The sequence below is a fragment of the Zootoca vivipara genome, chromosome 11 (genome assembly GCF_963506605.1).
Source record: "Zootoca vivipara chromosome 11, rZooViv1.1, whole genome shotgun sequence".
Taxonomy (NCBI): Eukaryota; Metazoa; Chordata; class Lepidosauria; order Squamata; family Lacertidae; genus Zootoca; species Zootoca vivipara.
In genome coordinates, this window is record NC_083286.1 from 26,744,063 (window position 1) to 26,771,044 (window position 26,982).

The 26,982-nt window shown below is 41.6% G+C and overlaps 1 protein-coding gene across 2 annotated transcripts in view; it reads right to left on the reverse strand.

Moving 5' to 3' along the window:
• LOC118076743 (leucyl-cystinyl aminopeptidase) overlaps window positions 1-25,749 on the reverse strand; it is a 44,254-nt gene extending 18,505 nt beyond the window's left edge. The window contains exons 1-10 of one of the 2 annotated variants that reach the window (XM_035099701.2): window positions 25,306-25,749; window positions 16,006-16,852; window positions 14,879-15,017; window positions 12,311-12,442; window positions 10,086-10,206; window positions 9,503-9,657; window positions 7,772-7,885; window positions 6,144-6,275; window positions 3,892-4,023; window positions 1,209-1,372 (exon numbers count right to left, since the gene is read on the reverse strand). In XM_035099701.2, coding sequence (XP_034955592.2) covers window positions 1,209-1,372; window positions 3,892-4,023; window positions 6,144-6,275; window positions 7,772-7,885; window positions 9,503-9,657; window positions 10,086-10,206; window positions 12,311-12,442; window positions 14,879-15,017; window positions 16,006-16,852; window positions 25,306-25,327 — 1,958 coding nt within the window. In that variant the 5' untranslated portion in view covers window positions 25,328-25,749. Of the gene's footprint in view, window positions 1-1,208; window positions 1,373-3,891; window positions 4,024-6,143; window positions 6,276-7,771; window positions 7,886-9,502; window positions 9,658-10,085; window positions 10,207-12,310; window positions 12,443-14,878; window positions 15,018-16,005; window positions 16,853-24,084; window positions 24,840-25,305 lie in introns of those variants that run through there. The other variant, XM_035099702.2, reaches the window with a different exon arrangement.
• Between the last annotated feature and the right edge of the window lie 1,233 nt (window positions 25,750-26,982).

Genomic DNA, 26,982 nt, shown 5'->3' on the forward strand with positions numbered 1-26,982 from the left:
TCCCAAAACATCTGGAGGGCCAAGTTTGCCTATGCCTGTTTTACAGGTTCACCACGCAATTTGTTTTTGTAGAAGCAAATCTGTTTTGTACAAATGCACACACAAAACCACAGATCTACAAGGAGCTCTTATGTTCACGGTATGCAAGACACTTAAAATCAATCAATTTTCTCCTCCCATTCTGCTTTTCTGCATAAATTCGTGAGTAGCAATTGGCTTTAAGTGCCATTCAAATAACAAAAGTTTATTTTTCCATGAAGTCATTCAATTGCCACAATCAGCAGTGACGTGTTAAGAAATTCTCAAACTATACAATATTTGGGCCATTCTGTGTTTCAGGCAAAGAAAAAGATATGAAAAATCAGAGTAGTCACCTCCCCTCTTTTTACTTAAGAGCTGATACATGGGTTTTAGATTTTAAAAACGACTCTGCATGTGGAACCTCAGCTGTTCTTCACAAGATTGGGGCCATCATTCTAAATGCAAGACATTTCCCAGCATAACTTCCCAGAGAAGTTCAGCAATTCCAACTTTCCATTTTACACACCATAAGAAGTGTGCGGGGAGGGTGAATGCAAGTCATTTGCACTTTTGTACAACTTGGAATGTACAAAACACCTCCAGTTTAATACTCCACCTTTATTTTAAGGCACAAACTTTTATGCTCCCCCCCCCCAATTTAATCTACTTGCCTTTCCCGGCAATGGCAACAATCTTGGCTAGTCGAAAAATATACTTCCTTGAACTAGGTTTCTGCCACAAAATGTTGATATAATCAGTGTGTAAAAAGAACAGCAAAGAGTGGAGGTTATGTCCAACAGATTCATCAGCAACCCAGACACTCCTATGTGGACGGTATAAACCCACCTTCATATCCCAAAGTGTCTTCTTCCTACCTTCCATCTCTATCTTGTCACTCCACCTCTAATCCACGTGTTTCAAAACAGATTTGAGGTATACTAGAAGGTGAGCGAGTTACTCTTCTCCAACTGACCCCTCCAACATGCTCCCATCATTTCCAGCTGTTCTCTCCCAACCTGGGCAGATGTGCTGGACTGTGCATCACTCAGCTTGATATTTACACCACACCTCAGTGGATTTATTTTCCATCGACAGTGTAAGCATTCGGAAGCCTCACCCCGTAAGCTAAAACACTGTCGGCAGAGTTAAATCACCCGGATTTAAATATAGGGGGAAAAGAAAGAAACCTGGCAGGTATGGTCTGATTTTCCAGTTCCACATTGTGCACAAATGGCTCCTGCTGCAGATGGATCTGTTTGCCTTCTCTTTTGACAGTCACCAAAGGAAATCCTTTCTGGAGAGTCCAGGTCTTCATGATTTTTTTAATATCAACACGGGTGTCATTTATCACCTAGGAAAGCACAGGAAAAATAATCTTTTGAGGAAGAATGTATTATGGGATACCGCCAATAGCTGCCTAATCAATTCACTAAAACAACGACCCTGGTGAAACCAGGGTTTTAAGTCGTTAAAGAGAATTGTAACTGCCAAGTTTATCAGTGTTAGTTTGATAATACAAGACCCATTTTTTTATTTTAAAAAAGTAGTTCGGAAACTGAACTCTACCTTCCTATTTCCACACTGCTTCAGATATGCAGTAGAAGCGTTTGAGAAACGCAAGAAACTGAGAAAAAGTCACAGTACTAAATTGCAGGTCATCTTTAGGAGGGATCTCCTTGTCCTTCTGAGAGACAACAGAAAAGGACCATAGATCTTCGGTCAGAACACAGTAAACTTCCCATTTAAGAGTTGAAATTTTAATTTCAGAAAATTTTATTTGGGATGTGGCTCAGTTTTCTAAAGAGAGGCCTGTCTTAAGGAGGCCTAATCTACCTCTTCATGAGGAAAACGAGCAGGACTAAAGGCAGAAGTTGTTTGAAGGCCACAGGCTGCTTTTTGGTTGTTGGCCGAAATCAGAGCATTACTAATTACAGTGGTACCTCTACTTACAAATAACTCTACTTAAGAATGTTTCTACTTACGAACGGAGCTCTGTCCGCCATCTTGGATGCGGTTTAGATAGGATTTTTTCTACTTACGAATGTTTAGATAGGGTTGCTTCTACTTACGAATTTTTTCTCCCAATGCATTCCTATGGGATTCGACTTACAATTTTTTTCGACTTACAAATGTGCGTTCGGAATGCATTAAATTCGTAAGTAGAGGTACCACTGTACTTCTTCTAATCTACTGTATTTGGGGGAAAACTAAAACAAGCTGGCAATCATTTTCGCAAGAGAGAGGGAGCAAGAAGCTGGGCAGGCTATCTATAGACTTGTGCAGCATTTCTCAACCACTGTTTCGCGGCACACTAGTGTGCCGCGAGACGCTGGCTGGTGTGCCGCGACGTGTGGCGACGAGAAGGGCGATTTGCATTGTCACGTGCCTGGCGGCCGCCAATGTACATCACTGACCCACCGGAAAGCAATATTTCTCCTCCTCTTTCCCAAGGCTCAGTGCAAACGAGCCTGGCGGCCGCCAATACGCAACACTGACCCGCCGGAAAGCAATATTTGGCAAGTGTTTCTTACAGTCATAATTATAATACAGGGCGGCACAGAGTTAATTTTTTAAACTTTTTTAATGGTGGTGTGCCTCGTGATTTTTTTCACGGAACAAGTGTGCCGTGGCCCAAAAAAGGTTGAGAAACACTGGACTTGTGGAACCCAACAAGAGAGCAAGCAAACATCAACTTTGCAGCCATTTTAGTGCTCTATTTACACCTCTGCTTTCAAGCTGTGCTCACAAGCACATTCCTGAATGGTTGAACATCCACTGAGCATTTATTATTTATTTATTAGATTTTCATATACTGCGCTTTATTAAGTTTTCATACTGCCCTTTATCCAAAGACCACAGAGCGGTTCACAACAGAAAAATACGAACACATAATAAGCCCCCTCCCACAGACACATTTTAAATGCCACAGAATGTTTCTTGTTATTATTTACTGATTTTCGGAGCGGGGGCAGGCAGGGAATGGGGCAAGTGAGGAAAAGAAAATCCTGCCGAGCCACATTAAGTGATTGGTTTAGATCCAGAGTTCTGAGAGTGAATTCCACCCACAGATTGGGTCCCTCTTTTCTCCCCCCTTGCAAGATAATCAGGGGAACAGTCACCTATATCTAGTAAGAATGGTCTGCCAGACTTATACAGAGCCTCTGGGCTCAGTAACTTGCTCAGCTTCCTATCTGCAAAATGGGAATAATATTTGACCGCGTTATGTACATGTACACATTTTATTTAAATAAATTTAAACAACACTTCAACAATAAACAAGGGTTTTCAGAGAGGCTAACAATTACAATCGAATTAAAAACAATTCATGTATGCAGGCAAAGAAATAATTTTTCTACTGCTGTGTTCACATTCTTGCCTTTTGGCACGTTAAGGTACAAGAGAACCCATGTTTAGAAAAGGTTGACTCTGAAATTGCAGGGTTACTAAATGATATATATTAATAAACATGCTATTTGCCACTCTACTATGGTTTCATGCTGATTACTGTGGCACTGATGGGGACAGGGCTTGTCCTATGCATAGAAAGCAGAGGTCTGAGAAGTTTCCCACTTGACCTAAGCTTTCTAAGCATAGATCAGAGCAGCCCCCCCCCATTTGTCCCATCACTTTTCCAGGCAAAACCCACTGTTTACCGCTGAATCAGAATGTCAATTCACAGAAAAAACCAATGGACACCTGTTCCGATTCAGTGGGTGTTCCCAGGGGGAAGAGCCAGGAAAAGCAGACATGTGGATAAGCTCACAGTAAAATCCATCATGGCACACTTTGCAGAACAGTTCAGTGGTGGTCAACCTAAGTAACATCAATAAACCTTTGTTCACTTCCCCTCCCCTAGTCCAAGAGTTTTACCTGATTCATGCTATCCCACAAGTCATCACTTTGGGTGGACCCATAGCTGTGGTCATGCAGATATAACTGAATACTAGCTTGGAAGACATCACTGTGGAGATAGTTTTTCAACATGGACAAGAGAGAAGCTCCCTGTAAGGAGAAAGATAGATCACGTACCTATCTGAAATGCAATGGCCATGTTTTCAGTTTCCGTTTGCAACAGAGCATACCAACTGGCTCCCCCCACCCCTTTCTGAGGAAAAGGTACTTGGGCCACTATATAGATAGCTTTAAAAGAAAATTACAACGAATTCATGGAGAAAACATCAGTAGCTACCAGCCATGATGGCCCTGCACTGCCTCCACAGTTGGAGAAAGTATGCTTCTGAATACAGTGGTACCTCCACTTACGAATTTAATGCGTTCCGAACACACATTTGTAAATCGAAAAAAAATGTAAGTCGGATCCCATAGGAATGCATTGGGAGAAAAAATTCGTAAGTCGAAGCAACCCTATCTAAAAATTTGCAAGTAGAAAAAATCCTATCTAAACCGCATCCAAGATGGTGGACGGAGCTCCATTTGTAAGTAGAAAAATTTGTAAGTAGAGTTATTTGTAAGTAGAGGTACCACTGTACTAGTTTGTGGAAACTGTAGGAAGGGAAAGCTAAGTAATCGACCATCAGGAATGGAGAAACTCCATGTGGTTAAAGCCAGGAATACAGAAATGGCTACAGAAGAGGCTGCCACAGGGAGTTATATAATTAGTTTCCACCATGTTTTTGTATGTGTTCCTCCTCTCCTTCTTCCAGATGTCTGCAGGGCCTCAAGATCACAAGCAGCTGGGGATGGCTGAATATAAAGATAAGGGCTCAAAAAGGATAACGTGCCCCCAATATTATAATTCCCCTCCCTTCCATATCAACAGCTCGAGATGTGAACGAAACTTCACCTCTGGCCATGCTTACAGATGGGAGGGTAAAAGCTGGTCTCAGCTATTCCTCAAATCTGAACAAGATGTGATCTGGCCACAAATGATTGGGACTGATTGGAAATAGCAGATGAAAAAGTATCAGTTCACATACATCTGCTTTCTACACATTTATTATGTGAATTTAAACCATTATGTATATCTACCAAAGTCATCGTCTATACAGATACCAATTCCCTTTTATACATCTACAAATATTCAAGGGTGTGTATGAATAGCCTTTTATTTGCAAAAGCCCACCTTGTGAAAAGAAACAGTGTTGCATCTAGTCTGATTTTTATCAAAACTGCATTAAACCTAAGCAAAGTGCTCCTTCTTTGAATCAAAACAGTGTTTACAAAAAAGGAAAACAGAAGTTTAGAAACAAAGAGTTTTATAGTGGATAATTATGAGAATCAACTGAAAACAGGAACTAGCAAAATTCAATCTAAATATTTATAAATGATGGCTTAGTGTAGATGTCATCCTTTTAACCACAGTTAAATAATTGGGGGGGGCAGAGATTTGTGGCCTCCCTCCCTCTCTTCTTTCTGGCTTTTAAAATATTTTTTTATTAAAGATTTTCATGAACTACAAAAAGAGCATGCAATGCCTCTCCTTTTCGTTCAGATTGTAAAGTCTTTCGGTTACGTTCAATGTAAGACAATATGGTAAAACACCCTAGTTAACAAAGAGTAACCATGGATAGCTCGAAGAAACTTTTCAAATGTTGTTTTCAAACTAACTGGTTAGTTTTGAACTCTGATGAAGGCAGAGAACTATCCCAGGGATGGGGGGCTTCCGGCCCTCCAGATATATCTGAGCACAACTCTTTATTGTTATCCCAACCACTGCCCATGCTGTCTGGGTCTTATGGGAGTTGGAATTCAAAGCATTTAAGGCTACCCCTGAATCACATTCTGAAAATGGATACAAGGACAGCAAGTGTATGAAGTGTATCTGATCTTCTAGTCATGTCTTAAAATGCTCAGAAACAATGGATTGATATTTCAGTGCAAACGCATGTGAGAAACAACATTCCATTTCCCCCCCTCCACTGAGGAAAGGGAATGTTTCTAACCAATTCTTGTTGAGCTAAAATTTCTGATTAAAAATTGCTGATGTTGGTGTGAAAGGTTTCCATTATATAGTCCTCTCACCCTGCAAACACTTCCCCCTCCCTTCAGGGCCTGACCTGCTGCTGCCCACGTCAGAAATGTGATTTGAAACATACTTGTGCGAACTTTTCAAGCGCATTTAATTTTATTGAAAGCACATTTGCCAGTACTTTTGAAGTTACCTTGATATAGGAGACGGCATCAAACATTTGCTCGATCTCCTCCGACGACTGGACGGCAAGGGAGATGGGATGAGATGAATTCATTGAATCTTTCTCCATTGTCTTGAATTGCAGATTTGGAAAAGAGTAATCCTAAAGAACAGGAAAAGGTTTGAGTGAACTCAAGTAGATACTAACATGAGGAATTTGACCAGACTGTAAGTACTGTTATCAGAACCGGAGATCTGGAGAAATAGTTTATCTTGTACACAATCCCTTCTAGATACTGGTGTGCCTTTGAAGATTTACAACTGGCCCTGTCCAACAGTCCATCTAGTTCAGCAGTCTGTTCTCAGAGTGGACAACCTGATACCCATGGAAATCTGCAAGCCGGATCTGAATGCAACAGCACCCGCCCCAAAGTCACACCAATAATGCAGTTCTGAACATAATGACCAGGAAGCAAGCTCTCCTGAACACAGTGGGATTTATTTCCAAGTGTGCTGAAACTTGCTTTCCAGCATATGATGCGTAAGATCGAAATACTGAGCCAGAGCAATATTGAACAAGGTGTTAGCAAGAGCTAGATTAGCAGTATGAGGACTACAGCCGATTTGGATTTTAGATTGTGCACTTTAGCTAGAAGATATGGACTACATTTTATGTTTCCACTTCACAATTTACTGAAACAGGTAAGCTATGAAATGCCATAGGGCTGTCTATTATAATTCATTCTACACTCAGATTTCTACATAAACTGTTAGGGCCTGTTCCACAATGCACCGTCCATTGGCAAACACTTCAGATGCAGAGGCCCAGACACAATGTCCAGGTTCAACCCCAGGTGACCATTCATTTCAAAAGATGAGGAGAGCAGAAAAGGGCAAGGAGAAGACAGTTAATAGTGCAAATCAAGTTGGCAAGTTTTCCATTGCCCACAGAGAAAATGTGCATTCTTTAAAGCAATCTGGCACCACCAAGTGGTGAAGTTTTATTTCTTCAGGACACCAATGTGTGCAGTTTCCTCCAAGTGATTCTTGACTTGTTTATAAGCCTGCAAAAACTGGGATCAGGGAACTATTTTACCCCAAGGCCCGGATTCAAACTTAACCAACGCTTCAGGAGTGCATGTACCAATGGTAGGCAAGCGAAAATGAGCTGGGGAAAACAAAACTGCATGTGCCTCTATTCCTCTAATTGTCACCATCATATAAGCACCAGATGCAGACATAAAACACTTTCTTCTGTCACACACTTTTGCTCACACTCTCATACTCCAGGTGTGTATTATGTAAGTTGCCTTCAATGGGTTAGGCCCTAAAAAGCAGCCTAAATATGCTTTAAAAATAATCATAGAGTTGGAAATGACCACGAGGGTCATCTAGTCCAACCCCCTGCAATGCAGGAATCTTTTGCCTACTGTGGGGCTCGAGCCCACAACCCTGAGATTAAGAGTCTCATGCTCTACCAACTGAGCTATCTAATAAACTGTGTGTGTGTTAAACTCCACTGTGGCTAGAATTTTACTACAAGTGTTTCAAAAGCAAGGATTTTCTTTCTTTCTTTGAACAATAGAACTCCTTAAAAAAGTATAACTACGAAGTCTGAGATTAAAAAAAACTTTGTACACACCCGTTCACTGCACTTACAGTATATAATTCTGGGAAGGCTTTCTTCAAGGCAAAGTTTTCCATAAAAGTGGCAAATCCTTCATTCAGCCACAGGTCGTTCCACCATTCCATAGTTACCAGATTGCCAAACCACTAAGAGTGCAAAGGAAATACACATTCCCATTATTAGATAACATGCCCAAAGATGAATGCAGATGTATAAGAATAAAGATTTTAAAGAGTGTTCAAGGAGCTATGCAAGATAGATAAGAAGGTTTGTTATTGGGAAACAAACCGTCTTCGTCAATCATCTTCATCAACAGGAAACAGAATAAAACAGCCTGCCACTGCCTTGACATGTGGGGCTACATGCATTTTCTCAACTCAGGAAAACCACATTACAGCTGCATAGATGTTTATACTGGCAGCTTGTCGTGCATGAATGTGAAACAAACATTTCAGAAGCATTCATTGGGGCATGCTGCTGCAAATTGGCCTAACCACCCAGTTAACCCAAAACACAAATCTGAATGTAAATAAATATTGTATATACATATTTTTAAAATTGCTCATTTAATTGTTTTAATTTAAACTGCGAGAGTGCTTGTGAACAGAAATTTTACATCCCTCCCCCGGGGGGATTTGGTTTAAATCAAATTGATTTAAATCACAAGTAAGACTTGATTTAAATCACTAGTCAGTAAGACTTGATTTAAATCTCTCTCTCTTTTTTTTTTTTTACAGAAAGACTCATTATTGCTGGTATAATCTTAATATTTACCACCAGATGAAGGTTTCATTTTTAGAATAATAAATTTTCAGGAGTAGTTTTTACAGTTATATCATAAATTACTGATGTGGTTATACTATTAGAAATACATAGACAGATAATTATGAAATAATTGTGAGGTTTAATAAGTTAACTGTTTATATTTGGACAACTTTTCTGCTGTACTTTATTGGAATGAAAAAAAATTATCATTTTCTTAATAACAATTTAAACAATGTATTTAACTAAAACAATAACATTATAGCATATGTATCCATGTTTGTTAACTGATGTGGTTAAACGGTTTTTAAAAAAAACTTAGACTGAGTTTTAGCACACATGAAAAACTTAAAACAAATCCTTATTTTGTGATGAATAGCCTTTGGACTATAATGTAACTTAAATATAAAACTATCTTTAGAAAGATGTTTCGTCCAAAAGCATTTTATTTTAAAAATCAGATTTAAATAAAAAAAAATCCAATTTAAATTTTAAAAATCTGATTTTTTAAAAATACAAAAATATCATTGATTTTTACCCTCCCTCAACCACCACTTGGTAATTGCACATAATGCACACCAGCAGTTCATATCCCCATCATGCTTTTCCATTGCTCCTAGTACAAAGTGTTACAAGCGTGTAGTCAAATTAGTTTTTTGTGGGTGTTTTTTTATTTAAAAAAATCTAGCTTGCAGTTGCTCTTAGTCTTCCTTATATGCTGTCTGCACAAATTAGCAGCGTGAGAAAATATAATCACTCTAGGCTGCCTCAAAAGCACTGCTCCATCACGAGTGCAAAGACACAGTAATTTTCATTTGAATCAGGGGGAGGGGAGAGAGAAACTACTTCCTATTACTGGCGCAAAAGATGCAGCCTAATTATTTTAGCAGGAAATGGGAAAAGGCAAGCTTTCTTGTAAGCAGCATGAATCAGAACTGCAATGATTTTTTTTTAAAGAGAAAATCCTGCAGTACAGGAAGAAATTGGGAGATCCTTCATACCTGGTGTGCCAGCTCATGAGCAATCACTCTTGTTACTCTCTTTTTATCCATGGCTGAAGATGTTGTGTCATCGTGAAGGAGTGTTGTCTCTCGAAAAGTGATCAAACCCCAGTTTTCCATTGCTCCAGCCTCAAAGTCAGGAAGAGCTACCAAGTCTAGATGAAGAGCAAGGCACCAGTTCGTAAATAAGCCAGTACTAAAATGGAAAAAAAAACTTAGCAAATTTAATTTTTTGAAAAGCGCCAGTCAAACACACTGAACTTTAAGCGCATGGAACATGTCCATGTTCCATGCTTAACATCGTGGCGCCACATGCAAACCCATGCCGATTTTCTTTATACTTTTAATGAGTCTCACACATTCCATAAATACAAGTAGCTTTTAAATCTCAATGAGCATAGGAAACATACGCACCTTCTCGAACAAGGACTCCACTTAATTTTAGTCATGTAATTAATTATTTCTCCATGTTACAGTGATTAATTCTCCTCTACCTTTATACTATTAAAAACCAGAATAAAAACAAACTCATAAGATTATATGAACAACAGGTGCAAACTCACAAGAATATTAAGCATCTCACCTAATTTTTGAAGCGGGTATGTTATATTAAAATACTTCTGATAAAACTCGAGGAGCTTCACTGCTGTGTCTAAGGCATATTCAGTATGGTTCAACTTTTGTGGCACAGAATAGACAGATACCTATCCCAGTGGAAGAAAGGGAAGGGGTGGGGGTGGGGGGAGAGAATATGAAACAGAAAATCCCACGAGACGCATATGCTTCATTGATAGTTTTTAAGTGAGAAAACTTCTCTTATGAACACAGTTTTACTAAAACAGTTGGCAAAGGCAGCATTCACAAGGCAGCTCAAAGGCGGTTCAGATCCCTGCGCCTGGGTGAGCTCCCGTTCCTGGATCCCAGCTCCCGCCAACCTAGCAGTTCGAAAGCACATCAAAGTGCAAGTAGATAAATAGGTACCGCTACAGTGGGAAGGTAAACGGCATTTCCGTGCGCTGCTGTGGTTCGCCAGAAGCGGCTTTGTCATGCTGGCCACATGACACGGAACCTGTATGCTGGCTCCCTCGGCCAGTAAAGCAAGATGAGCGCCGCAACCCCAGAGTCGGTCACGACTGGACCTAACGGTCAGGGTCCTTTTACCTTTACCACCTTAGCGCTTACTTGTTAAACAAGGCAGTAAAACAGAATGCAAACAACATCGTGACATTTCCAAAGAGTTCCGAAGTTCTGAACAGCTTCTACTGTGTAAATACAACCTTGTTCATGTTTTAGCTTTATGCTACTTTCTGAGTAACACCACCGGCAACACTGGTGGCTCATGGTTGGAGGGAGAGAGGGGCAGGCAGTGGAATCCTCCCAGCGGTTGTACTGGGACAGGGATGTGGCTGTGTATCCTTAGGGAACCTTTGATTTGGTTGTGGCTGTCCCACAGGTGTGCACACACCCTGCATGAATACTGCCCTCCTAACAGTCCCCTGACCTCATCCCCATCGTCTTCTCAATGAGCCCAGGGGGGTGCATGTGCTTCTACCACCACCTCCATGAGCCACTACTAACTACCAGCAGAAGTGGTTATTATTCCAGAGGTTAAAAAAAGAGAATACGAGGGAAATCAAAAAGCTGCCTTCACAACTGGCAGTAGCAGCCTCTGTGGTGAGGCAAAGCTGCCTTCCTAACACTAGCATCACAATAGCTTACTATGCTAGAATCATAGAATCGTAGAGTTGGAAGAGACCACAAGGGCCATCCAGTCCAACCCCCTGCCGAGCAGGAAACACCATCAAAGTATTCTTGACATATGCCTGTCAAGCCTCTGCTTAAAGACCTCCAAAGAAGGAGACTCCACCACACTCCTTGGTAGCAAATTCCACTGCCGTATAGCTCTTACTGTCAGGAAGTTCTTCCTAATGTTTAGGCGGAATCTTCTTTCTTGTAGTTTGAATCCATTGCTCCGTGTCCGCTTCTCTATATGCTATACCACACAGGCTGCTGCTACTACCAACTGAGATGTTAGAGAGCTAAATATGAGTTTACAGCTCCGACACACAAAACTTCATATTTGGATCAGCAGCGGGTTTGTGGCCACACCCAGGAAAAACAACCCAAAGAAGAAGCTACTCTTCCTTCTGCAAGGTTATTTATTTGTAATACCACTGAGGCAATTCACAAATATACACCTATGTGGCTTATTTGGTTTCGCTGAACTTTGAGGTTCCATCAAAGTAATTTGAAACAAGTAGGCAGCAGCAGAGGGACCCAGGTGGCGCTGTGGTTAAACCACTGAGCCTAGGGCTTGCTGATCAGAAGGTCGGCGGTTCGAATCCCTGTGACGGGGTGAGCTCCCGTAGCTCGGTCCCAGCTCCTGCCAACCTAGCAATTCGAAAGCACGTCAAAATGCAAGTAGATAAATAGGAACCGCTACAGCGGGAAGGTAAACGGCGTTTCCATGTGCTGCTCTGGTTTGCCAGAAGCGGCTTTGTCATGCTGGCCACATGACCTGGAAGCTATACGCCGGCTCCCTCGGCCAATAATGCGAGATGAGCGCGCAACCCCAGAGTCGGTCACGACTGGACCTAATGGTCAGGGGTCCCTTTACCTTTACCTTTTTAGGCAGCAGCAGAGCTGGTTGGTTCTGGTGGGTCTAGGCCAGTAAACCACAACCTACTTCAGACCGTGTATGCTGACACAAGGGAGGGAACACAGCTTTCTTCAATTCACAGCAAGGGCACTTCCTGAAAAATTCTGAGAAGGAATAAGCTCATGCTCAAGAGCTAAAGGAACACATACCTGAATCCCTTTTGTTTCCTTAGTGCAATTTGCCAAGTTTCCAACGATGATAGCTACTAGGTAAGTGCTCATTTTCACACTTGGATAGAACTCATCTTGAACCAATCCATCTGCCAGAGATTTGGTTGCTTTCTGGAAACACAAACAAAATGTAAGTGTTTAATAGAAACCTAGAGGCCCTGGGGCAAGAGTAAAGCTCAAAGATGCCTACCCTGTGTTGACATAGGAACAAAAATAGAGTCATGCAAAATATATACAGGCTAGAACTGGAATTAATATGCAAAATGTTAAGTGTTGCATATCGATATTTCCCTAGGCCTGCATTGCCCAATGGTGTGCAATTAGTATTATGCTGACTGAAACTAAATAGTGGGCAACATGTTTTTATGAAAAACTTCACCCCCCCCCCCAGGTAAGGCACTCTTTTTTCTTTCGTTTCCATGAAAAGTAGTTGGAAAAGGGGAGAAATGTTTATCTGGAGAGTTAGGACACACTCTCAATTTTGGCTCTGTAGTGATGTCACACAATCAATTTAGCTCTGTGCTATCACCACAAAGTCAATTTGGACAGAAGGCAACGCTTCCTGAGCTCACTCTGATGTGGTTTCATAATATCCTTTAGTCAAACCTGAATAGCTTCATGGCTACATGACATTACACTCCTTGAATGACCTCTGCTGCCTCAGCGAGCTGCTCTTATTTTTTTTAAAGAAAAACGGTGCTGAAGCTGCAGAATGGACAAAGAAGCAGTGGCAAACAGGCCATGAATAGCTTGCAAAAAAGATAAGCAAATGATTAGGAAAAACTCATACACGTTCAACTCCCACTTTTGCCCCTAGAATTTTGATGCGGCAGCCCTATCACCACACATACATAGAATGAGGCTAACTTATTGATACACACAGACATATCTAACAGACTAAAACAAATATGATGAATCCCGGATTCATATCTCATCAGTTGGGCCTCCCTAGAAGACACATTGCAGAGAGATATCCTATCTGCAGATTGCTTCTCAAACCACATTTTTTTAAATGTCTGGCCAGGGCCAGAAGACAAAAAACTTATGTCTTTGGTATAGGGAATATAGAGAACACCAACACCTGTCTGAGATTCAACTGACTTGTTGATTGCTATGGCTGAGTCCTGTTCCCTGTTCCACCAATTTCATAGATGCTTCCTCCCCAACTCCATTTGTCTCAAGCAGGGGTGGAGAACCTGTAGCTCTCCAGATGTTGCTGGGGCTGATGGGAATTGGAAGTCCAACATCATCTTGGTGCCACAGGTTCTTCACCTTCTGTGTCTCCTGGGTCTTAAAGAACATGGGCAAAATGGTGCTGCCGTGCTTTTTCCATTTCACCCCAACCAGCACCATAAATAGCAACCAAAGATCTATACACAGCTACCATAACGGCACAGAGAACCAAGTACCACATTTCCCAGCTGGAAAATCACAGACCTTACTGTATTTAACCTTCCAGTGGAAAGTGCAGGGCTTGCCAAATGCAACACCAGTTTCTGGGAGCAAGCAGGAGAAGGCTATTGCCTTCATAATCTGCTTGTGGACTTCTCAGAGGCATCCAGCTGGCCCTTGCATGGCTCTTTTGTCTCCAAGTTCCCTATAGCCACACAATGCCAACATATTCATATTTTTTTCTGCATCATGAAAGCAAAGGTAAAGCACAGAACGCCATGTCATGTGATGAACTAAATTGCTGTTTTGTGCCAACAACCATGAGCACGTTATTAAGAATACAACAGCAAAGTCCCATCTAGTTGGGCATTCTGTTCCCCTAGTGGGCAGTGGGCAATGAGATACTTATGGGAATACCACACAGAAAACACAAAGATGTTCTCCAGCTTGTGATCACCAGCCACTGGTATTCTGAGGCATATATTATATACCAGTGGCTCAAAGCCTTTTTCAGCTTGTGAAACAGATCCTCTGATAAAATAATAAAATTCCTTCCAGTAGCACCTTAGAGACCAACTAAGTTTGTCATTGGTATGAGCTTTCATGTGCATGCACACTTCTTTAGTATATCTGAAGAAATGTGCATGCACACGAAAGCTCATACCAATGACAAACTTAGTTGGTCTCTAAGGTGCTACTGGAAGGAATTTTATTATTTTGTTTCGACTACGTCAGACCAACACGGCTACTTACCTGTAACTAGATCCTCTGATAGACAGCATTCTGGGGCCTGCAGGGAGGTCGGGCAGAGACAAGCATGGGCAGGACAGTGGTTCCAACTCTTAACTTTCTACAGTAGGGCTACATTACAACCATGCAAGTGTCAGAGGTCTCTCTCTCTCTCTCACACACACACACCCCTCCCTCTCCATATACAGGTAAGAGGCATCACCACAATTCAAGGTCACATTCCAGCCAGGTTCAAAGCACTTAAGGAGCAGAGGCAGTGTAGGGCATGAGCTCAGCATAATTCCAAGGGTGGGAAGAGAGGCCTTGAGGACCACCTTCATCCAGAGGTGCCCATGCTATATATCCAGTGGAGCACAGCAGCATAGGTACCCATCTCCCACGAACGAGAATATGGCAGGATTTTACCTTTGGCATATTTGACAAAGCAGAATGCTGACTATCTCTCTTGACGGAGACTTGGAAAGTGGCTTTGAATGCTGGTTCATCAAAGCATGGAAAAGCTGACCTTGCTGACAAGGGTTCAAACTGGGTTGCTGCAAGCCACCTGATGAAAATCGAAAGAAAAATCCATTTGCTATTATCATTATTAGCCATTAGATGTTGAGAAAAATAGACTTAAAAGGGAAATTGTTTAGCCCTATGCATTTGTTCAGGAAAGGCAATACTGCTACCCTGTCAAAAATTGTACCAAAAAAAAGGCCAAATTTATTACTGTGACATTAGGATCACATGAATATGAAGCAATGCAGCTCCTGCTTGGAATTTGCATATCTATTATGATGTATATTTATTACTTCATAATTGCATATGAACCTTAAAAATAGTTTCTCAGGCCACCTGTAAACAAGCTCTAAGGACATGTCGACCACTGCACCTTTTAGGTTCCTTATACTAGCCCCAGCTTAATGTACCCTGCAAAAGATCTGCAGTCTCCTAATGGATTAAGCTACACAAAGATCTGGCTTTGAAACAAAAATTCTAGATTGAATTCTAGAATTTGGTTTTGATCAAGGCTTGATAACAAAAACCAAACATAGTTTACATTTTACATATATGCCTGCATTCTACCTAAAGGAACAAAAACTAGTGGAGAGGATGAACACTTTCCTTTTTACTCCTGAAGAAACACTTTAGCAAGTTTAATTCCCAGACCCAAAGGCTACAGTCAACAACTGCAACATCAAAAAATTACAAAAGAAGTTTTCCATGTTCAGAATGCTTGAACTTCTCAACACATACTTAACATTTTATGGAGTGCCTTGAATATTCAAAACACTTTGCATACACTCTCAGTATTTCTTAGAGCAATCCAGTTAAGGAAAGCAATGCTAACATCTCCATGTTGCACATGGTCTAAAATTGAACATAGCTTCCCCAAATCTATCTACTAGGTTTATGGCAACTAAGAGATTTGAACCAGGTTTATAGTTTCGTCTTGGGCAGTACACTGCATGTAGATCACTTGAAAAAATTCAAGGAGTAGGTAGCAGGTATTACAAATAAGGTAGAAATACATCATTTCCCAACTTTACCTTTTTGTTGAATTTCTGTTGTCATTGTTATAAGCGATTCGGTAAAAGCCAGAGTAACTTTCTGATAAATTAGAGAAATACTCCATGTTGATGTTATATTGTTGTCCTACATGGAGAGCCTCGGGGGCAAAAATTGCAATCTGATCATTCAGTGGATATTCCCGAAGCTCGGCTTGCTTTGGCTGGCTTGAGCCTGATGAAGAAAGAGTTACCTTGGTAATGTTAAGTTTTGAGCTGTGAAGGATGATATGCCAAGTCGCCTGGAGGACTTTCACAGTTATCTGGACTGAACCCCAAAACTTCATAGTGGTTAAGTTTGGCTGCAAGACAATATCATAATGTACTGGCACAACAGCACTTGGTAGCCTAAAATTTGCCCATGGAAAGGGCTTTCCGTTTGTTGCCAAAGGATATATATTGTCTATTGTGTGGTTTTGCTTATGACAGCCTTCTTTGGTAAAGGTACATTTGGGAAGAAGGTAGATTGCCATTATTACGGAGACAGCAATCACAAGAACAACAGCACAAATCACTGTGGTCCTTACAGATGGTGCAGAACACGATCCGTCTGAACTCTGCCTGTAGCCCACTGTGTTACCGCGCAGGCCTGTGCTTCTATTCATAAAAGACATTCCCAGAAGTTTGGCTGACGATTCATAGTCCTCTTCATCCTCATCCATTTCATGATCTCCAAGACCACGGACAAGGAGCCGAGAACTCCTTGGCTCATACTCCACTTCGTCAGGCTCCAAGGGATGCAAGGTGGGCTCTTTAGCCAGGTCAACCACATCAGGTTCTTCTTCAAACATGCTGTTTTCAATCATATTCCTAGGTAATGGAATTCGATCTGAAACACAAAAGAAGCATATCAGCTGTTTGAATTGTTGGGTGGTTGGGGCTTTCCAAGCATAGTTTGCATGTATGCGGATGGTTGTGTCTCATATTATGATACCCATGAAGGAACACAATGGACATGTGTTCATACAGGGACAACTTTACGCAGAAGATTTAATTAGCAAAAGTTGCTCAACAAGTGGATGAGTCCATTTCTATGCTAGCTGTAGCCATCAATATGCCATGATGGTATGGAAATTGGGGCTACCCACTTTTTCCAGAACATAACACGCACCAGAACAAAATCATCACATAAAACCTCACCTGACTTTTTTTAAAGCAAAACTTCAATATGGACCATTTGAGGCCAATAATAAAATTCTCCCTCACCCTACCCTTCAAAGCAAACTCATTAAAAAAGGAATAAAACATTAGCAAGCAACATTATGCCAATAACTTGCCAAGTATAACCAGCACTATTTTCATAATTATGCAAATTATTTTGCTGCAGAAAATTGTATTTCCCAAGCTAGCTGCCTGAAGCTGATCGGAATTGCTTTATTTATTTAACAAAAATTTATACACCGCTTGATTGTTTAAAAAAAAAACCCACCCTCAAAGTGATGTACCAATGATAAAACAGTAAAACCAAGAAAAAAATATTTAAATTGTAGTCCTAAAACATATGGAGGACACTAGTTTGGTGAAGGCTACCTTAGAGAGTACAGTACAATTGCTGCTATTATGATAGCAGTATCACAGATCTTTTCATAGCACTTCTTTCCCCCAACCCATTGGCAATGACTGGTAGAATATTAAGACCCATTTAAATAAATAAATAAATAAATAAATTATTATTTATACCCAGCCCACCCCGCATTTAAATCAATATTCAAAGCGGTAGGACACTGAGTAGCAAATGCTCACCATACCATCTCTCATCTATGTGCATTAGAGGAAGGGAGAAATGGGGTGGAACATGCATCTAGTTGAAGCAAAATGCCTATACATTAATTGGTGTCCAAATTCCTATACTTTAGTTAATATTGACCTGTGTTGCATGCGGACAGGGAATCTGATCAGGTTTTTCTAGACCCTTTGTTGCTACAAGATTCTGTAAATGATAAAAACTGGAGAATTGTGAAATGCCCACATATAACTGCAGTAACAGCAGCTTCTGTAACTTAACATCTGTTTTAAGCGTTTCTCACCTAAGCTTATTTATAAAGATTTGCAACAAAACCCTTCAGGCAATTTTGGTTCAAGTCCTTTGCACAGAAAGGTATGCTGAACAACTTGTTCTGCTGAAATACCCGGCAGATGGTTGCCTTGCACAAGTTTAAGAGAAACCTTTCATATATTAACTTATGAAGTTGAACTTTTTGGGAGGGGGGGGGGTCAATAGACTGTCTGCAACATCAAAGCTCCAACTCTGATGTGCCAGAAAGTAAAAGTTACACATGTCATATCTGAATTGAAAAACCACATCTTTCATATTTAAAGTTAACAAGTTCGCTCTGTAAGCTGTGTGGTTAAAGCTGTATATTTAATTACATGCAACTGACTCACCCACATTTTCATGATTCCTGAAAACTGGGAGTACAGTAGATGTAAGAAGTTAGTTGCATCCTGTATTGTTGTACCACTTTCGTTTACCTAGAGAACTACCCACAGCTGACATCTGGATGGGCCATGTTTTCCGCCTCTTTAGTCTAATGTGCTTTAAAAATAGTTTTCAATGTTTCAACAATTTAACCAGTGAAAGGAACAAATGAGTACAAATCCTACTCAACTCTTTTCCTCTAAAATGAAAGCATAGCTCTTTCCATCCTTTTCAGGGGCACTTAAAATTATTTACACTGCTCATTGCTCTCTGTAGGAAACAACTCCACAAACATATAGTTAATGATGGAATTGTGAGGTATTGTAGGAATATAGGGAAGACAGGAGAAGGCATATTATTTCAATGAACTTGTTCCTCCTTGGTGAGGGAGGGGAGAAATGGGTTATGAACTCCCAAATATAAGTAGCATGTAAACAGCAAGAATTTCAGAAACCCTTGACTAAATTCTAAAGAACAAAAATGCTGAGATACATTGAGCAACACAGTCCTTAGGAATTCAACCTAAAAACCTAGCAAGAAGGCAAAGTCCAAAGCCCCATCTCATTGAAACAAATGGGACACAGAGGGTATAATCAGAACTTCTCCAAAGGCTGCACTTGTCCAAAATCATCCCCCTCTCTTTATCTTTCGTCTACGCTCAGGAAATCTTAGAAATCAATTTGGAATCCAGGTCTCTTTATAAACTGGACTTCTTAAGACTCCAAAGGGAACGTGCACACTCCCAACTTTTCTGCACGCTTGTCAAAAAGGAAACCCAAAACAAAGTTTTAAAGAGGCGCGCGCACACACACACACACACACCAAAAAATGGTGCTGAAGGACAAACTGCTTGTTCTCCACAATATCTTCCATTGGTGGTGCCTTTAAGGATTGCACTAGCAGTCTGGCAGCCATTTTTTAATAACATGATGGGGGCCAATCACATGGGTATTTCCAAAGAATCAGCACACACACACACAGCAGACTACCACTTCCATGGTTGGGACCTATGTAATCAACTCCTATCATATGGCTGTGTATTTACAACATTACACTTAAATTGGCCTTTCGCCCCCTTGGCAACTTAAATCAAATGTTTAAATTAATTCACCCTGTTATTCATGTGTTTCTATAAAAGGTTTCATCAGCAGACTAGAGTCCCCTTTGCCCTTGCAGAATTACCTGTTGTTTTCCTGTATGCAATTCATCTCTCTGTCAGTATTTGACTGTAATGTAATAATTGTTTGAATCTGTGGAGGGTATTTTATTCCAGTGTAATCATATGATTATATAGCCTCTCTTCAATGATGTGGTGCTAATACTAGTATACATCCAGCGGGTAAGCCAAAACAGGGTAGCATACAAATGTCAGCAGAGCAGATAAGGGTCTTAACAAATGGGATTTGGATTATGGCCTTCTGCATTCTTAACCTGGCTGACCTTAATATTCCATCAGAAGTGTCAATAGAAAAAAAAACTAATTTTATCGAAGTTGTTTGATTGCTGTGTCTAAACAAATTGAAACAAATAAAGTTATTTTTTTTAAAAAAACTACTAATGTAGTGGAAAATGGCCAGAATGCTATGCTCATTCTCATTCAATACTATACCAATCCTAGTTTATTTCTAATTCTTTCTACCAAAGCACCTTTAAAAAATTTAGTAATTAAAATTAGTTTAGTTGCATGCTCTTATCACATCCTTTCAATCTACTCATTAAAGCTTAATCAGCCTGGAAGGGGGAAAAGCTAAGTATAAACACATCCCTAAATCTGATACAACAACCACATAACCAGTGTTAGAAACTGAGATATGAAAGCTAGGAGCTAAATGGCGCCTTAAACCTAGGTTATGAGCACAACAATGGAATGTCTAGGCACTCTTTTTTATAACAAGAACACAAAGCTGAAAATGAATGAATTGCAGCTAAAATCTTACGTTCATTTTTCACATGGTCTAGTCCTCATCTTAAGACTGCAAAAAACAAAGTCATGCTTCCCCTGCCTGCCCCCTTAATATTCTCATGAGGGTCCCTCATAACGCTGCCTTTCTGTAAGGCCAGCTGAGAGGCAGAACCTATCAGCTTGCCTGATGCTGTGATTTCTTGGAAGTCCAGCAGGCAGGAATTTCTCCTCCCACACCCTCAGTGGCAATATTAATCTGAAATCTTAGGCGCAGTACTGCATCCAGAGCTCAGAAATTGCTCGCTTTTTAGCACCTAGAGCAAAATGCGCCTAGAACAATGGGAGTTTTGAACGCTGCACGTAACATGTTTTCTGAACATAGTGGTATGAGAAAACACCTGTCATTCTGTAACAAGAATCGAAATCTCTTCTACAAGAACGCAAGACAACTTTTACTCCAGTACCTCCATTAAAACCTAATGATTCCTTGACCTACCTTTGACAAATACCTTGTCTTGGCACATTAAACTCTCAATTCCAGAGATACCAAAGCAAAGCAAAAAATGTTGGAACACCTCAATCTGTTTCTTATGGAAATAGCACACAGTTCAAATAATGGTTAAGGTAAACCAAGAACACAACCACATATGCACATAGACTTGGTCACACTGAAGAAATAAAAGACTTAAGTTGAGAACTGAAAACAAGACTATAGAACACAATACATAATCATTATCTCTTCGATAAATTGGTTACATTGCAGGTGTAATATACAAAGGATATTGCTTTATGGGCTTAAGCTAGCCAACTTTAGCCATTCCATTCTCTCAATTTTTATCTCTGGCAAATTCAGTTCCGTATGGTGATGCTACTGGTGTCAAGTAATAGCTTAATAACAAATAATTTCATCCATTTCTGTGACTGATTGGGTGCTAGCAAACACAATGCATGTTTACAAAAAAGTTATAAGGAATCATGTATTTAAATGGTTTTATGAGTCAGCCAGAAACTAGAGGTTTCTCCTCAGGCCCATGAGATTCAACATAACAAGGCATTACTGAGAAGATAAATCTTGACTAGAGACCAGAACACATTTGCATCTCACTGATAAGGATTTTTCTGTCTATACTGCATTTGCACTACTGTACTTTGTCTTCCATCTGTTTCTATGATTCTATAGGCAGGGGAAGCAGGAAGAAAAAGGAGGAAACTCATCTCTGTAGTAAATGACTTGTGGGGGCAGGTTAATGGAAGGCATTGGATGGAGGATAAGAAGGGGTTGTGGGGATGTGAAAGAGAGGGAGAGGGAGAGGGAGAGGGAGAGGGAGAGCTTCCCCACTGAGATAGGGAACGTGGTGGTTTTTTAAAAAAATGGGAGAAGTTTGAGTAAAAAAAAAAGTGGTTTTAAACAATGGAAGAGGTTTGAATAGAGCCCAGATGGAAAGGCACTGAGATGTGCTGTTGTTGTTTTTAGTTTTAACGAGAAGAAATAGCAGAAATGGATACAACACAGATGTAACTGAGTAAGAAAAAAACCAAACATAATATGTGATTACCCTCTGAAACAGAAACACTTATATTTCCTGTTCTTCCAGAACAAGAGTAAGCTTTGGCAGATCAGATTATGTGTCTCCTTTCCCTATTCAAGTGCTATGGCCTGGAACAGGCATTCCCAAACTGCGGCCCTCCAGATGTTTTGGCCTACAACTCCCATGATCCCTAGCTAACAGGGCCAGTGGTTGGGGAAGGTTGGAATTGTAGTCCAGAACATCTGGAGGGCTGAAGTTTGGGAATGCCTGGCTTACAAGCAAGCAAAGAAGAATTTAAATGCCAGTATACTTTGCTACCTGAATGACGCTTGCTATAACATATGAATTATTTAAAACACAATCAAGATTCACAAGACCTACAGGGCCGAAGGCAGGCACAGGCAACATCAGAGCCTGTCTCCTTCCCTCTACCAAACACATATGTTATATAATTTTATAAAATCATAGAGTTGGGACCCTGTGTTTTAGTCATTTAAAATTGTAAACTGCCTTGAGTGAATCGTCAGAAAAGCTATACATAAATGCAACAAAATGAAGAAGAAGAAGAAGAAGAAGAAGAAGAAGAAGAAGAAGAAGAAGAAGAAGAAGAAGAAGAAGAAGAAGCCATCCAATGGAGGGGGTTAATAAGACACAATATAAAATATCCCAGAATAAGAGACCATGTGAATTGAACCAAAGTGGTATTGGCCCAGTAGCCCATTTCTTCCTAATCTATACCATTTAAGGAAAAGGATTTTAGGACATTTGGAGGACATTTGTACAGTCTTACTACAGTATCTCCAGTACAGTATCAGGAAAAGGACCTGCTGCAGGTGCCAGTGGTTAAAAATGCAATAACATGCTCCATAAATGAAACCTTGACATGTCTCAGAAGAATACTTGAGGAACATTCTTATGTACAGGCAAATATGAACCATACCAAAGCAAAGGAGTATTGTTCTATCTATCTCTGCTTTTATATTGTAAACTGCCCTGTGATCCTCAGATGAAGGGTGTTATAGAAATGTAGTAATAATAATAATAACTACTCGTTATACTTATACAAAGCACTAATCAGAGGCATGAAAGCATTTGTTAGGCAGGAAAAATTGTTTACTTCTTCTCTGCAAATGGCCCCCAGCCCCTTTAAGCAAGTTCCACTCTCTCACTCCCCGCCACATCAAGTTTTTAAAACCAAAAGCCTTGCCCAATTAGTGGGAAACAAACAGCCTTGGAGTCACTTGAGGGGAGGCTGGCTTGGTGGGTGGGATGTATCATTAGTCCTTCCCACACCTGTTACTTCATCACTTCAAATGCTCCTGTCCCTAGATCAGAGAAAGTAAGCTGTGCCCTTCAGCTGTTGTTGGACTACAACTCCCATCAGTCCTACCCAGCATGGCCAAAGGTCAGGATTATAGGGAGTTTAATCCAACCGGAGGGCATCATATTTGCAACATCTGCCTCTGGTTATGCTGGGAAATCCGGATTTGGAATCATGCCTTTATGAAGGTAACATGTCCCATGTATCTCTATTCTTGTGCATGAATTCAATTTAAGCAGTACAAAGTTTTACAGACTAAAGCCACACACAAGGCTCCTGTATAGGGGGAAATTCCCAGGTTCCAATATTGATTCTGTTTTGTGTGTGTGTGTGTGCTACTGCTTCATAAAAAAGCTTTTTTTAAAAATGCAGGAAAAGATCACAGAGATTCTTCCATAATTTTAGCATTCTATCTACTTCTAAATGGCTTTAAGACAATTCCACACCTGTGAACTGTTACTCTTACATTCTGCCTAACAAGTTTCCCTGACATCATCAATTTGATGCTGCCAGATAATGTTCGCCACTCTAAACTGTCAAGTTGTTTGGAGATTTGAGAATCCCCATTGCATTTTACAGCTAAATTCTGGCAGGGAATGAAATCTTATACTTGAGAAACAATACAGTTGGTAAAAACAAGAAAGAATCTCATGACACCTTACAGGAAAACAAATGTATTATTGCCATAACATTTCATGGACTACATTTCACTTCATTAGATGCATAAAATGTTGTCCTCCTAAGAAACAACACAATTATTATCTTCTGACTTCAGTTTACAATCCCCCACCTCAACTATATGCATATATATATACAGTACATGTAACACAGGGCAACACTTCATTCATTTCCTGAAATAAATTCTAGTCTATGAAACCTCATACTGTACCATGTTTATTAAGTCTTGAAGGGAGCCACAAGACTCATTGCTGCAATCATCATGTAAATAGTATGGGAGTAAAACAAAGAATTAATTTTGCAGTTACACTCAATGGCTTCAAAGGTTTTAGCTTTTTTTAAAAAAAAAACCTTCCCCCAGACAACTGCTAACAATCATTGCACTAAGAACTCAAGTAGTCTTGGTTCTCCTTTTGTTTAAGCGAGATGTGGTTTGTGGATTTTCTCTAAATAGCAGTAACTTTTTTTTAAAGGAGATATGCAAGTTTATTAAACAAAAATAATGGGCAGTTATTTAGAGTTCATGGGTAGAGAAGGCAATGCTTCTTGTCCCAGACACTGAAGTGGTAGGCTGGGTGTCCCCTCCCCGCACCAAGCCCCACTAAAGTCAAGTTTGTTGGCCTACTGAACAACAGTCAGCATGTCTAAAGTTTGTCGCCATCTTCCATCCTAGCATTGAGCCTTTGGGCTGAAAACAAAGCCGACACAGCGGGGACATTTGAGCAAACCAGCGCATAGTTCGAAGGAGCTTTGGAAATGGAAAAGTCAATAAACAAAGAGAGCAAGTAACAACAGGTTGGGGAGCGTTTGCCTCATTGAAGAAGGGGCTGCTGCCCCAAGGCCAAGGTTGTGGCTCCTCGCAGGTACCCTTCCAAAGAAGGACTTCTGTCCACACTGACAGGCCACTCCAGCCCCACTGAAAGCTCTTCCTCCCTGGAAGGGTCGCCTAGCTGGGCGCTCCTACTTTTCCAATCCAGAGGCGCTAGTGCGTCCCAGAGAAGCGCCTCGTTTCAGGCCACGAGGAGGCTTCCTCCCGCCAAACTTTCCTTTCCAGGAGCCTCGGGGGTCGTCCGAACTCGCTTAGCTCAGAGCTTCAACTTGCGGGTGGAGGCGAGGCGGAGGGTGGGCACAAGCGTGCATGGCTCCTTCCCCCGGCGCTTTACTTTTGGGGAGGCGACCCCCTGACCTTCAGGCTGCGCGCGGCCTTGCGCGGATGCAGCAAGTCTCCATTTCCCGGCAGAGGCGCCGGGGCGCACGGCCTCTCTCTCGTCGGCTTGTTACCGCCTCGGGGCCGGGTGCTTTCTTGCCACCCTCGGAGCTTCTCCTCCAGCAGAGAGCAACAGCACGAGAGGCGAGGAGGAGTCTGGTTACAGCTGGCGAGCCGAAAGGCCAGACAGAGAGAGAGGGGGGAGGAAGGAGCTGTCGTACTCACCGTTACTGGGGAAAGGCTCCATTTTCCCGCGAGCAAAAAGCCCAAACAAGGCGAGGTGGCGGGAGGAGGAGAAACACGCACACAAATGAAGAAGAAGAAAGCAGAAACCCGCCGCTGCGGCTCCTCCTCACTCGGCTTCCTCCGCCCCGCAGGGAGACAGCTGCATGTTGCCCGGGCGGCTGCGGCGGCCGGTTCTCAAATCCGCTGCATGCATGCAATAATATCGGTCGACAGCAGGGAAAACAACAGCCCGGATGACGACGAAGGCCAAAAAAGAAAAAGAAAAAAATAGAGGGTCTCCGGCACTGCTGCGCTTCCTCTTCTTCTCGGCACGGCGGCGTCCCCAGCTAGCTTCGCATCAACCCCGGCCGACCATTTTCTGCTCCGGGGCTTGTGCAATCCCTCCCCCTGCCAGGGCTGGGCTGCTTCAGACGGAGCAGCGCCTTGCCGCCTCGGCTGCAAGAGCAGGCGGTGGGAGAGGAAGCTCGCAGCTTGCCTGGCTAGGCGCCTTGCTCCGCGGCCATCGGCGCCACATCCAGGAGGAGAGTTCGACGCGCCGTTTCACAGCACTTGCAGTATCTGTTCCTGTAGTTGTGTGTGTGTATTAATCTGGAATAATTCGCCATCGTTTCCTATTTGGCCAAGCATTGATTTGCACGCACACCCCACCCATAACCGGATTAGAATCGGATCCGGCTGCGATCCTAAACCCAATCATAAATCCCACTGAGCCAAGTAGACGTTAGCTCCGAGCAAACGCTTAGGATCGGGCTGCTAGCCAAAGACATGCTAGCTACCATTTCCCCAGCCCTGGTTGTGAGCGCAAGTAATGTCTGTTTTAAGAGATCGGAGGTGGGGGCGAGATAAATCATTTTGAGTATGCATTTGCGGCTTCTAGGGCTTCCCCCCTCCCATCTTTAACCTTTCCACGTTTCACTGAATCAAACAGGGCGTGAGAGTTTCTGAGCATACTGTTCCTATTGGGTAAAATTTCTGACAGGGCACCTCTGCGTGACAACTGCGTAGCAAGAAGGAATTTGGCAGGCGATGCTTCTCCCCCCCCCCCCCCATCAACTGATAAATTATCTTCCTCCCACAGCTGGTAAAGGTGGTGTGATATCAGTATCATTTTCCAACTGGAACTTGGTCATTTTGGAGGGAGATAAATGTGAGGATGACCCATAGGGGAATGACTTACAATAGTGCAGTAGTTTCATGGTTTGTCACCAAATGGTAGTTGCCCAAGCAGCTTTTAAAAGAAACAAAAATGGCTATGGGAAACCAGCTGCCCATATACTTAGCTAAGATTTGACTATGCATGTTGGACCAATCCACCTCCAAGTTAATGTCACGGGCGTTGCCTATTAAGATCAAATGCAAGGTCTGCCCTCTTCTGTTGAGTCATATGATCCATCCTTTGGCCAAGACCTATATTTTGGGTTCCCATTTCCCCAGTTCCTTACCCTGCCCCAATTTTGGCTATTGTTGGTGTGTTTAGATGCACTTGACTGCGCCATGGACCCATGAGTCTGGTGGATTAAAATGCTGTATCGCAGATGACACCCTCCGAGTTGTGTAGGTTTCTGATTTGCGGTGGCCCAAAGCATGTTCTGTGATTGAGACCCCCAGTTCTTGATTCCCCCCACCACATACATGTTTTGGCGGCGGCTGGTGAGC